At 40.6% G+C, this 12,976-nt stretch overlaps 1 protein-coding gene across 2 annotated transcripts in view; it reads left to right on the top strand.

The window, feature by feature from the left end:
* Window positions 1–12,577, top strand: part of TMEM132C (transmembrane protein 132C) — a 198,207-nt gene extending 185,630 nt beyond the window's left edge. For both annotated transcript variants that reach the window (XM_062009842.1, XM_062009843.1), the window contains 2 exons: window positions 1,046–1,237; window positions 9,649–12,577. In XM_062009842.1, coding sequence (XP_061865826.1) covers window positions 1,046–1,237; window positions 9,649–10,848 — 1,392 coding nt within the window. In that variant the 3' untranslated portion in view covers window positions 10,849–12,577. The remainder of the gene's footprint in view (window positions 1–1,045; window positions 1,238–9,648) is intronic.
* Window positions 12,578–12,976: the final 399 nt, after the last annotated feature.

Here is a 12,976-nt window from a genome sequence, read left to right as displayed (position 1 = left end):
GCCACATTCTGCCATTCCCTGAGAGAACCTTTGTGTGGGCTTCAATCCAGTACAGTGTTCTGCTGCCTTCAAACAGGATAATTTTGCCTTACATTCCTATGACCATTTAGAGTGTCACACCTACCGTTAATGACAGTTACCCAAGCTAGAGGTGATCTGAGCCACACAACATGGCCATGAGCTGGAAGCCATAGAGCCTTCAGAGATGTTTAGGAGAGGCAGCATTCCCAGGCATGGGCAGAAGTCAGAGCTCTTGTCCCACATGGATGCAGGTTACCAGCAGTCAGCTGATGGGCATCATTTTTACTTTTTGAGATAGATGTTTAGATTGTGCCAAGTTTCTTTTGCTTTATTTAAATATTCATTCTGGGGATAAAAAAATTACAACCTGGTTAATAACCCTGAAAGGCACAAGTGGCCAACACCATATGCCAGTTCTGCCCCAGATGAATCCTAACAAAAGCCAATGCATACAGAGTGAATATAGCTAATCAAGGCTGTAGATAGGAGATGAAGAAGGTGAAGAAAACAATATATGCACAAACTAGCTATGCTTAGTTCCCTAAAATAGCAGTATTGCCTTTTGTTTCATTAAAGGGAAAGATATCCTACTGCCTTGTTGTTCTACCAGAAACAGAAAAGACAAAGAACTGAGAATTTCCAATCAGTGAAGTGAAGGACAAATCCTAGGTGTTGCTAACCTCCCTTTGAAGTGGCTGGGAATGAAGTCTGATGAGCTCATCCATACTGGGACACAGAATAACGGGGGAAGGAAGTTTTAAATCAATTCTTCTCATAAAATTATTCAAATGACACAACTGAGATAGTATAGCTCTCAGTACTGGATGCAATGTGTTCATCCATAACCTCTCTACTGAATGTTTTTCCCAGCCTGTTAATGAAATCAGACTGTCTTTTCAGTGTGTTCTGCTGTTTCTTTTCTATGTATAAAACTTTGGAGACAAGAAGGGATGATGACCTTAAAAGAAAGTTGTATTGATTGACCAGTCTTTGCCTAAGTTTATTCTTTTGTGCTTCTCCAAAGGTTTTGTCTCCTCTGTCTGACTCCATCCTGGCAGAGAAGACAGTGACTGTGCTAGATGACAAAGTGACCATAACAGACCTTGGAGTCCAGCTGGTGGCTGGACTCTCACTTTTTCTTCAGCCAAGTGCAGCAAGTGGTCGGGCTATTGTGGCTACAACTGTTGCCCAAGAGTTGCTTCACACTCCTAAGCAGGTAGTGTACACTCCACACTTTATTGTTGTTGCTTTTTGGGATGAGTTACTGTTTTATCAATATGAAGTGCAGCAGATAATTCATAACAAGTTTAGGTTGGACTTTAAAGTGTAGGCATAATGCAGGCTTTCCTCTAGAGGTACTCTGGAATTTTATTTGCATTTCTTCCCTTCAAATATGGACATAATCTGCAATAAAAGTTCTGACTAGGCTGAAGTTTTATTATTTACATTTTTAATAGCCTTTCTTTAAATCATACAACATCTGTTATTTTTGCAACACAGGCAATCTTTGGACAGGGATCCTTGTTTGCTATATGAGCATTGCCCTTGTTTTCCATGCCAGAGAGCACAGAGCTCGGTGTGTCACAACAACTTAGTATTTTGAAGAGCAATAAAATAGAGGCAGAAGATAGCCAAGTACATTTGTTTTTCCTCCTGGAGTCACAGCAGACTGCCAGGGTCTTCTCTCTCTTTATTTGTTAGATGGATTTTAGGAGGTTCATCATTCAGTTCATGTGTTGATCCTACTCAATTTTAGCCAGCAAGTTCCCATCTCTGTAAAGGGAGTCTTTCAAGAATCAGGTTTCAGGTCACAACCCACATGGAAAAGAAGATTGGAGCACACCACGAGATAAGGCAAACAGTTGCTCTGAAATAGATTAAAAACAAGGGTTGAAAGCAGTGGAACAAGCTGTATGTTCTCTCAGTCAGTTGAAGAGTGGGACTGAGGACCATGCAATTGAGTGTCTCTGTCCACAGCTACTCCTCTTACAGAAACTGTGTTTCATCTCACATAAATAGAGAGAAATCTCAAGCCATGCTTTAGGGCCCATTTTCATGATTGTTGCTGCCTTACTTTCTGGAACATAAAAATAATTTAAATTGTTTTATAACTTAGTGACAGGAAAATGCCCAAACTAGAAGGCCAGGCTCCCCATCTGTTCCATTTACTGCATGCTGTAAACATGAGAACCTTATGTAATTAACCCATTTATACCCTTCTCCAGGGCTTAGGAACCGTGTCTGACATACTGTTTTCAGACAAAGACTGTAAGAGCAAGAGCTAAAGCATGCCTAACCCAATTCTGTTATGTAGGACAGTACCATTTGTCCTGTAGCATCACTGGAAGAATCATGGCTTTGATTGCAGATGAAAGAGCTTGTGAGTCTGGAAAGGTTGCACAGATGCATTGTCAACTTCTCAGATTTATAGATGATCTGTCTCGAGCATGTAAAGATATTTATCAACATCAAGTTATGGTGTATGATGCCAGGGCATTTCAGCAGTGCACAACATGACATCTCCTGTTGTGTTATGGCGTGGCAATGTGATATGACATGTCATTATATATCACTACAATTGGCAAGTTGTGAAATAATAATACAAAAGAGGAAAAATGTGTAAATGTGGTTTGGTTTGAATTTTTTCCCAGCATTTCTGTTATGGAATTATTTTAATAGTGTTTTTTTTTAAGCTGAAGTTGTTTGGTGAGACACTTTCAGTTTCCTCAGAGTGGCACAGTTCTGATACAGAAGTAACTGAGCCTGTTGGCCCCTCATTCTGAGCAATGACTTCTGCTTCTGGTACTGCTTGGCAATGTGGGGTTCTGCTGTCCCCACTGTCTTCTTCACAGGCTTATAGATAGCACTACAGTCCTGATCCTGATCATGCTGGATCAGTGTGGATCATGAACACAGATCATAGCTCATCCCAGAGGCCTGAGCTCATTCCACATACTGTGTCATTCACTTCCTACCTTATTGTAAGCCACTCACTTGTTCTCAGGCCTAAATCTTACTCAGCCTATGGACAGGGCTTGCCCAAGGAAGGGCTGTTGAAAAGAGACCTTAGGGATTTTGCATTTACATCACAAAAAAAATAAGATGGGAATAGATTTCACACTAGAAAATACTTTGAAGGAGATAGTCTTAGCATAGGAGTGGCCTGTAGAGTCACATACTTCTCTTCCTTTCTTTTGCAGCTTGAATAAATCATGATAACATTGAAGTCACTTGCCCTTAGAATAATTAATACAAGTATAGGAATGCTTGTGGCTAAATTTTGCAAGAAGTGACTCATGGTTTGGAGTACATCAGCTGAGAACCATACTGAGCTGGAATTTCAGAAGGCAAATGCTGAGTGTTTTCTGAAAATCAAGGCTTTTTGAAAGAGAGATTTTTTTTTTCAAAGGAACAGCCCAGAACTAAGCATTTACTTGAAAATTGCAAGGATTTCATAATTCATGTCTTTTTCTCTCCAACAAGTTCATTAAAAGATCCACTTTATTCACGCTGACCTTACTGATGCAACTGAAAAACAAAATAACAGTTAAGATAGCTGAAGGGTTTTGGTTTTTTCCCTCAGGAATCATTGTGTATGTCTCAGCATTGTTATACAGAAAAAACAGTCAATGTGTTCTTAGTCAAATATTTTCCTTGGCTCCACTTTAGCACCTCCAATAGCCAAGCTTCAGCACAGATTAGCAAATGTCCTTGGGTAATTGGTACTCTGGCAGGCACAATATTGTCCCCAGCAGATTAAGCAGTACATCTGTAGAGTGCAATAGAAGGCATAAAGCATGATACAGATTGTGCTGTTACAGATCTTTCAGTATCATATGAATTAATTTAGTAGTTTTGCTGGGACTTCCTTGCAATGAATATAATGGCTAGATCAGTTCCTAAATTGTAATGCCCACACCATGTCTGCATAAGTGGCACATAGCAGCCAAAATGAGTCCCTAAAAGTTGACAGTTTCTCCAAATACTTAACAATCTAAAGGAAATAAGCTAAAATGTTTGTCTTGGATGCCCTACAGTAGTATATTTATCTGTAGTTGGGCAATGAATTGTCTGAGGTGGTGAGGTGACCTTGAGGGATACTGAAGCCATAACTCTCTCTTTCTAAAATCAATGAGTTCATTGGCACTGAAACAGTGGATCAATGATTTAGAGGGCTAAAAATAAATAAATGCAGGCTGACCAACTTTTAAATATCAAAGTTGAAATATCCTCTGAAAATCTGGACACTGTAGCTGTGAGCAGTCTGCTTTTAGTGGCCATCTGGGAGAGCTGTTCCATTCATCTTGCTGATGGTTGTTAAAATCAACACTGCCATCTTAAAGACTTCTCCAAAATGTAAATAAAGGAAAACCTACAGAGTTTAAGTGCTTTCTGACCTGAGTGAGCTTCAAGTGAGCTTCATTCTTAAATTTTAGCTGGCTCTGCAGGGAAACCCACAGTCGTATCATAGCTTTTTCATCACTGTAGGGTTTTGCATTTGGTCTAAGGAACTGAAATGAGAGTGGAGAAAGAAAAAAGAAAGCCTTGAATAAACAACTGTACATATTAATATATCCCTCTGTGCTACTGGGAAACATTTTCTAAGGGAAAAAGAGCAATGTTAGCATGTTCTTCTCTTTCACATGTGTAGCTTCTGTTGGCACCAGTGATGAGACTCAACCCTGTGAGGTCATCTATAACCTCAGGGAGTGTCCTCTAAGATGTCACCTCTCTGATGGGAGGTGAGAGTGCTCAGACCCATCTGAATCAGGGAGACAAGCTAAAGTTACCTGTATAACCCTGACTTTTGGATTGACATGATGTTGTCCTTTTTTAGCTTCTGTCCTTCATGCAAAGTAGTTCTGAGAGTTCACTGACATCTCGTAGTTAAGTAAGAGATATTAGGAGTATATTTATGGTGTGGATTCATTACCCCATTCTGGCAGTATAAATTATCCTAAATTGTATTTATATCTTCTTTAAACTGACAGAGCAATGTAATGGCTCATAATTATGACAAAGGAATGAAGCAGCATGGGAAAGGGAGAAAGGATGTATTGTTAGATGAGTATCTGTATTCTTTCCTTGCAAATACAAGCAAATTTCCACTGGAATGGAATGTCATGTTAGTAGATTGGACAAAAAGGAGAGAAAGAAATACACAGTAGGGGAATGCATAGTTTGAATTAAGAGCTGAGTCTTGGCTGCCTTTCATTTCCACATCATAACAATCAAGCCTAATTTTTACTACACGAGACACAAGCTTAAAAATCAATGCACATGTAATACTTTGATATTTCATGTGATAAAATGGCTAGGGAAACCTATTTCAGCATTCACGTCCCCAGATAGAACAATCAGAGCTGGTCTGATAGAAGCTGCTGAGAACAATATTGCCTTGCCTTTATTTGAGGGAGGGATGTATTTGTTTTCTGCAGAGCCATTCAGCCATCCATTTTTTTTCCTTTGGTGTCCTGCCTCTCTCCAGGACTATTGCAGTTGAAACCAGCAACTGAGAGCTTATTCACAAATACTTTTGTTTGTGCTTGAGTGAATGAAGACCATTAGAAGGTCTCTGAGCATGGAATAAAATTAAATACACTGATTGGTCCTCACATCTGTGTTTCTAAGCAGCTGAATTCTCTAAAATGCAACCAGTCCTACACATTTTATTCCCCTTTTTTTTTCTTCTTGAAGAATACCAGATAGCATGCCCTGCTATCAAGCTGACCCCAGGTTTTCTGAGGAGTTACTGAAGTACACTTTCTAATCACTGTCTCTGATGCTACAGATGGGCTCAGTGGAACATCCCAAGATAAGCAGACTTTCAAATGCTGAATGATGCTTTAGAGAGCACAGTAATCATCACCATGGCTCCTAGATTTTCACAAGTAACTCATGCAAGTATCAGCACAGAGGAATTGGTTGGATCTCTATATGATGGGCTTTCTACTGAGCTTCCAAACCAACTCTGCTTCCTGCTTTTGGGTTGCCTTTTGGAGTGTGAGCCTTCTTGTTTTATTGAGGCGGAGCAGACATAGCCAGCAAACAGTGGTGTTTGTGGTGACTCATAGGGCAGAGTTTGAAGTATTCCAGGTCAGGCAATGCAGAATTCCTAGGGACTGTTGATTTCTCTTAGCACCATGTTATTTCTGTACCCTGGTAACTTTCCCTTTGTTTTACCCACATAAATGTAACAAGTGGATAACAAAGGAGATAAAACTAGTAACAAAAAGCAATACACAAGTTTATCCAAGAAGATTTATCAAGTTACATCTTTGGACTGAGATGGCCAAGACCAGAAAAGGTGGTGGAACTGCAGCAGATTGAGAAGTGGCCAATATGCTGAAGTTATACCTGGAATGAAGCAAGAGAACAGCGAAAGCACAGGGGGAAATGCAAACAAAATGGGGTTTGATCAAGTTTTTAATGTGCTTAAGGAAAACACGATATTTGATAATCAACAATAGTTGTGGGAAGCAGTTTCTCTGTTTCCTCTGGACTGGATTTTGTTCATCAACAGGATCCTAATGAACATTATTGGCTCACTTCACATCATCATAGTCACCAGAGAAATCATCCTGTTCTCTACGAGACACTGGCACTAACGTGAAGTTGTGGTTCATTTGTTCTGGGAGTGCAACTAAGAGTGTGTCTGTGTGTGCCTGCATACATGAAAGAGTGAGGAAAAGTGGAGGAAAGAAAGACTGGAGAACCAGATAATCCCTCAAACTATTTGCCTCTGCCTGATAATTAATGAACACAAACATTTGTCACCTCGGTGTTGAGGGCATCAGACTAGGGCAGCAACTTTGCAGGTAAGAAGCCTCCAATCCATCTTCACCTGCTGATTGTAATTGGAGGACCTTGTCAGTGATTTGGAGGGGATTTATTGATGTGGTACATAGGATTTGCAGAAACAGCTCTTTGAAGGACATGGTACTAAATAATTTCTTTTTTCTTTCTTTTTGTTTATTTTTAGCTTTTCAGAATTTATAGTCATTTGGGAAATTCACTTCTTTCCCTTGCCTTCAGCTTTCTTTTAATGATGTGAATGAAAGGAGATGATCCCTTGCCAAACAGAATAGTTGGGCTCATACAATATACCTTAGCAGGATTTGAAACTTTCTCCCTTTCTCTCATTTGTTTTCTTTCCCTTTTAACTAATGCTGTCCATAGTATAAGCACTGCAATGTTTTGTTGTGTTGTGAAAAAAGTGGTTCTTATGAAAAAAGGGTCTCTTGGAAACAAAAGAATGTCAGTGCTGGTTGAAAATAATGGCTAAGCTGTTGCACACCTCTGTAATCTGTAGTAAATCACATGTATGCCTGCAAATTTCATCTGACTGCCGTTTCATTTTACTCTCTCTCTGCTTCATAAAATCAGGAATGCAGAATAGTGGAGAAATAGTGTTAAGAATAAAAGTTCTTTTGAAGTTGCTTACAACTTTGTCAAATTCTAGCCATTTGAGCTGAAGGGTTTTTTTATGCTGGCTGCCTCTTACCCTGAAAGGTGCCTGAGGACTGGTAAAGCAGAACGGCATCAAGATAAGAAACCTGAACAGGAATGTAGATACCTTGAAGAAGCCAGGAAAGAAGAATATGTGATTCCTTATATGTGTTTCTCTCCACTGGCTGGATGGAGACCCCAGATTCCTTGGAAGTGCTGTTCTACCACTAGTAAAACCACCAGTAAAACCTACTTGCATAAGGGCCATGATCAGATCTGGGGCTCTGCCATGCTTGATGTGATGTGTTTGGCTACTAAGGAATCCACAAAGGATTTTGTAGTGTAAATCTCTTTTTCAGAGATGTGGAACTTTGGGAGTCCCCAGGGGAGCTGGAAGGAGGCACAGGCCCCATAACTTCCAACAATAGCTGTACAAAAATCTGCACTTACTGTCTCATTCTGCTCTCCAAAGGGAGCACCACTGGCAGCCACTGTCAGGCCTGTTGGGATATACACTTGATACGATGCTAGTGGTTTTTCCTTCCATGGGTTAATGAAAAGTAAGTGTATCTTACAGACCTCCCTGACACTACATGAGGCTCTCCTCTTGTTCTAGAGAGCAGGAAGGCAACAGTGTTGAATTGCCAGAGGAGTTGCATCTCTTTCTGTCTACACATATCCTTTATAAAAAAGCAGTCCTTTACATTCTCACGATGGGCTTTACCCTGCTGTAGATTTCTATGATATAAATTCAAGCTGTGCCCTACAGCTATTTCAGGGTTGTTTCTCTAATGAAAGATCAACTGGTTTAATTTCCTTACACCTTTCACCCTTCCCAGCTTCTGAGCAACCCTGGCTCCATTTCAGCTGTTTGAAGGGCGTTTGTCTCACCAGGATCTTTGCCTTCTTTCCTGTTGTGCCACAACTTATTTTTCTTCTTTCAGTCCCTCAAGAACTTGCTGATAGCACTTTAGAAATCAAATATTCAGTATAGTCCAACCTTCTGCACAGCTAAATGCCCCTTGCTGTTTTCACTGAAAAGCTTTAAATTTAACTAGAAGGGTAGCAAATCTCTTTGTTTATAACCATAGCGTAACAAATTGTAGCCAATTGAAAACCATATTAAGCTGGAAATTTGTCTTATGAGTGGACATTAAGAGGGTGGTAATGTTTTTCCCCAGTGGTGATTTTTCAACCCAGTTGTTGTGATGTACCTAAGTGTAAAGTTATTAGGGCCATCTGCAGTTTAAGTCTGGGAAGAAAAGAACAACAGTTTTGAGTTGCACTCCAGCAGTCTGCCTGCGTGTCTGCTGGCTGAACTGGCGAGACATAGGGCAAATGAAAAAATAAGGATATCTCCTGCAAAGAAAGCTACTGAGATGTGAAGCAGTAAATATCTATATCATCTGGATGTGATTTCAAATGACAAAGGACTGACCTCTGGCTTTGTGTTTGCTTCTAGTGATGACTTCTAACAGTGCTACCTGCAGAGAACAAAGACAGTCCAATTAAATCCAGGCCGTTTGTATTTTTATCGTAGAGATCATAACAGAATCCCCATCCTGCTCTCTTTGACACAGAAATGCAGTGGACTTTTTAATTATCTCAAGGATAAAGTGTGTTTTACTTAAACCAAACCTTTCTCCAGCAAAATGGCAATTGTTCTGTGAGTCTTTTCCTTTCAGGTGAATCTGCTCTAACCATTTCCAACATAGTGTGGTAGTTCCTTATTCCTGCTAAGATATTTATGGCTTGCTTAATTTGACAGCTCCCTATGACGCCCGTGCATAGGGAACAGGAGCAAAATAAGTGTTCTGTCAAGTGCCTCTAGTAATTTTTCTGGTTTGTCTCTTTCAGCTTTTGTATGATAGAGATAACTTTCTTTAGAGATCATGTAAATTGTAGCTTGTAAATGGGTGTTTTGGTACGATGGACATCTCATATTGATGATTTTATATGTTCTTTTGCAAAACGTTTGCAGGAAGGATAACTGTGGAACCTTTAGTGAAAAATGTGACCAATTTTGTACCCCATCAGTTGAAGCTTAGTTTGCTTTACATGCAGTGCAGAGCCATTGTTTCCTCTAGCTGCCATTCAGAGCTGGGAGATTGATGAGCTGCAATGGATTGAGCTGTTAGATTTAAGACTCTGTCTTTAACCATATTCCTCTCCTTTCAGGAAGCTGTAGTAAGCACCTGGATTCAGTTCAGTGACAGCTCTGTTACTCCGCTGGACATTTATGACCCTAAGGACTTCTCCCTTTCTGCTGTGTCATTAGATGAAGCCATCGTCTCCATCCACCATAACTCTGCCTTAAAATGGCCAGTTGTGTCAGCAGAAGGTGAAGGTCAAGGCACATTAATCAAAGTGGACATGATGATTTCTGAAACCTGCCAAAAGTCCAAGAGGAAAAGTGTCCTGGCTGTGGGGAATGGCAACATCAAAGTCAAGTTTGGCCAGAATGATGCAGACTCCGATACAGGTGGAGATTATGATGCTGATGAGATCGAAAACCATGCGAGCGACCGGCGGCACAAAGGGTCGGATCAGGAACGGTTCGGCCAGGAGGGACGCTACTATGGTGGCTCTTCAGCAGAGCGAGAGGAAGGGGCCATCAGGAAGGTCAGCACCACAGCAAAGTCCGCCATAAAAAATAAAGTCATTAAAAACAATAGACTGGATGGTGGCAAACTCTCGGATGACAGCCAGCTGCAGAACATTCCCATAGACTTCACCAACTTCCCTGCTCAAGTAGACCTCCCCAAAGGCAATGCAGGCATGGAGGAGAACGACCTGGTGCAGACACCGAGGGGCCTTAGCGATTTGGAGATCGGGATGTATGCTCTGCTAGGGGTCTTCTGCCTGGCAATTCTAGTCTTCCTAATAAACTGTGCAACATTTGCACTGAAGTACCGTCACAAGCAGGTTCTGGTGGAAGGACAGACCACCATGACCCATTCCCACGACTGGGTCTGGCTGGGAAATGAAGCAGAACTGCTAGAGAACACAGCAGATGCATCACCTCAGCAGGATGAGCACACAACCATTATTGACCGAGGCTCGGGTTGCGAGGAAAGCAACCAGCTCCTCAATGGCAGTGCTCAGAAGAACATTCAGAGCCAGGTTCACAGGTGTGCTGACTCAGGGGGCAAGCTGGGAAAGGAACAGAAATCTGAACCTTTGCATTCACCGACATCCAAACGGAAGAGGGTAAAATTCACAACATTCACTACCATCCCACCTGCCGATGGTTGTCCTACTGTCAACTCAATCCTGAGTAGCAATGACGATGACATTAAGTGGGTGTGCCAGGATATGGACCTGGGGGACTCCAAAGAGATACGAAACTACATGGAGAAGCTCAAAGACAAAGTGTAGCTCCTTGCTGGTTTTTTGGGTTTAACCACACCTTGATGCCTTCAGTTCTACAGTATATATTGGGACAGAAGAAGGGGAGGGGAAGGAATCACCAGGAGGCAGTTTTTCTAATCAGGGAAGGAAATTTGCCAAACTGTCCATGGTTTGTTTTTGGGTTTCACATTGTTTTGTTTTTCCAGTGGTTATTCTGCTTCTCCTGGATTTAGGAAGTGGAATATGAATAGTAGAAAGGAACAAGGAAATGGTATGACCAGTATGATGAACTGGGCAAGATGAAGTTGTGAAAATTTGTTTTGTGGGGCCTACAAGTAATAATTATATTTCAAAGTACCAAAAATATTTGTAAAAAGAAAAAAAAACAGAGTATAAGAGCATGAAAATAATAAGCAAGAAACAATAACTTGTCTGTATTTCTAATTAAACATCACAATTATGGACATATGACACATAAAGAGACTTTTTAGATCTCTACTCAAGCCATTTCTTTATATTCCTTCATTTGAAGTGAAGATGTGTCTTTGGCAATACATATGAAGGAGGAAGAAGTTACCTGGTATTTTTATTTTACTTCTCTGTTTGCCTAGTAGGTTGAAACAGAATGATTTTCCCTCATGTATTTTTCTTTTAAATATCATGAAAACGGGAGCATTTTCAATTCACTAAGTTCACAGTGGACCAGGAACATTTTTTTTCTAAGTTAACTCTAAATAATCTCCTGGCTTTCAGGGGGTAAGTATTGGCTAGTAGTTTCCATGTGGTGTCTCTTCGGAAAGCCTAAGCCTCCATTGTTTCACCCTAGCTAGGAATATGTTCTCTTTGGAAGAAGGATTCATTTTACTTTCAGGTTTGGATTGTTTATTTAGTTGTTTGTTTTAAATTTCCACAACCAAAGTTCCCATGTTTCACCAAGGGAAGAAGGTGCTGTTTTATGGTAGCTTGTAGAAGTAACAGCTGATGGAAATGCCCCACTGGTGTGTTTGGAATGTACCTGGAACTGAGACCGTCACGGGCCAAATATGTACAGCCTGGATTTAGGGGTTTTGCCAAGTCCATGAGTTAATCTTGTGCTGTAATTTTCTGTTTATTCTAATGTCACCAACTCTCATCAAGCTCTGGAGGCAAGAAGAGGAATGGACAGAAAGACACCGATTGTCCCTAAACTTTTATGCCCTTGTATTGGGAGAGCTGGCCTCTGGACAGACTGTTGGAAGGGAGGGAAATATTGCTCAAGCAAGATCAAGAATCTTTGGAGCTATTTTATACTTTTGGGTTTTTTCTTTTGCCATTGGACCAGCTAAGACTGCAAATTTTAGACTAGATTGTAAAGCTGATGTTTTGAATAAACAAATACAAACCCAGTAATAAATCTGAAGCAAATACAAACTAGAGTCATAGATTCATTGTGTAAACTGACAGAACTGCCTTGACTCGGTGCCAGTTTACACTAATGGAGGACACAGATGAAAATCTATACGATGAGGAAACCACTGTCATCCAAAACCTTGTGTAACTAAAAGGAAGATGATATATCTGGATATACAACATACTGGAAAGCAGTGTTATGTCCTGACTGTTAGCCAGAAGCACTTGACACGTCTGTACCATGTATTTCTTTTCTTTTTTTTTTGATTACTAAACTCAGTAGTTTGGGTTTTTTACTTGGACAAAAGCAATCCTGCCACCCAGTAACATAGATGGACGTTTTAACAAGGTATGCCTAGTATGCATTGTAGACTGAAAGAATGTAATATTTATTTATACATGTTATACAAGTTGTAATTAAAATGCTTTACATGGCTTGACAAATTAACCTGTCTTTTCTGAAGAGAGGGGACTCCTCCTGTCATTTCCATATTGAAGCACTGCATCCACTGCCCAAAACAAAATTTCAGCTGCTTTCTGAAGGGAGAATAGAGATGTATGAAAGTTTTTCACTGCCCTGGCCCTTCTATTGTGAACTGCTTCCCTTTCCCACCCAACATGTGGTTATGATGATGGATGGCAGGAGAAGACAGCAGTCAGGCACAGTTCAGGGCAGTGTCACTATTCATCTTGTTCATCTTCATGCCTACCATCAGCAGGAACAACTCCAGGACTCTTGCTTCTGATGTGTGCAACTTTCATGCAG

The sequence above is a fragment of the Colius striatus genome, chromosome 17 (genome assembly GCF_028858725.1).
Source record: "Colius striatus isolate bColStr4 chromosome 17, bColStr4.1.hap1, whole genome shotgun sequence".
NCBI lineage: Eukaryota > Metazoa > Chordata > Aves > Coliiformes > Coliidae > Colius > Colius striatus.
Note: the sequence above shows the minus strand (reverse complement) of the source record. Positions and strands in the feature narration are given on the sequence as shown.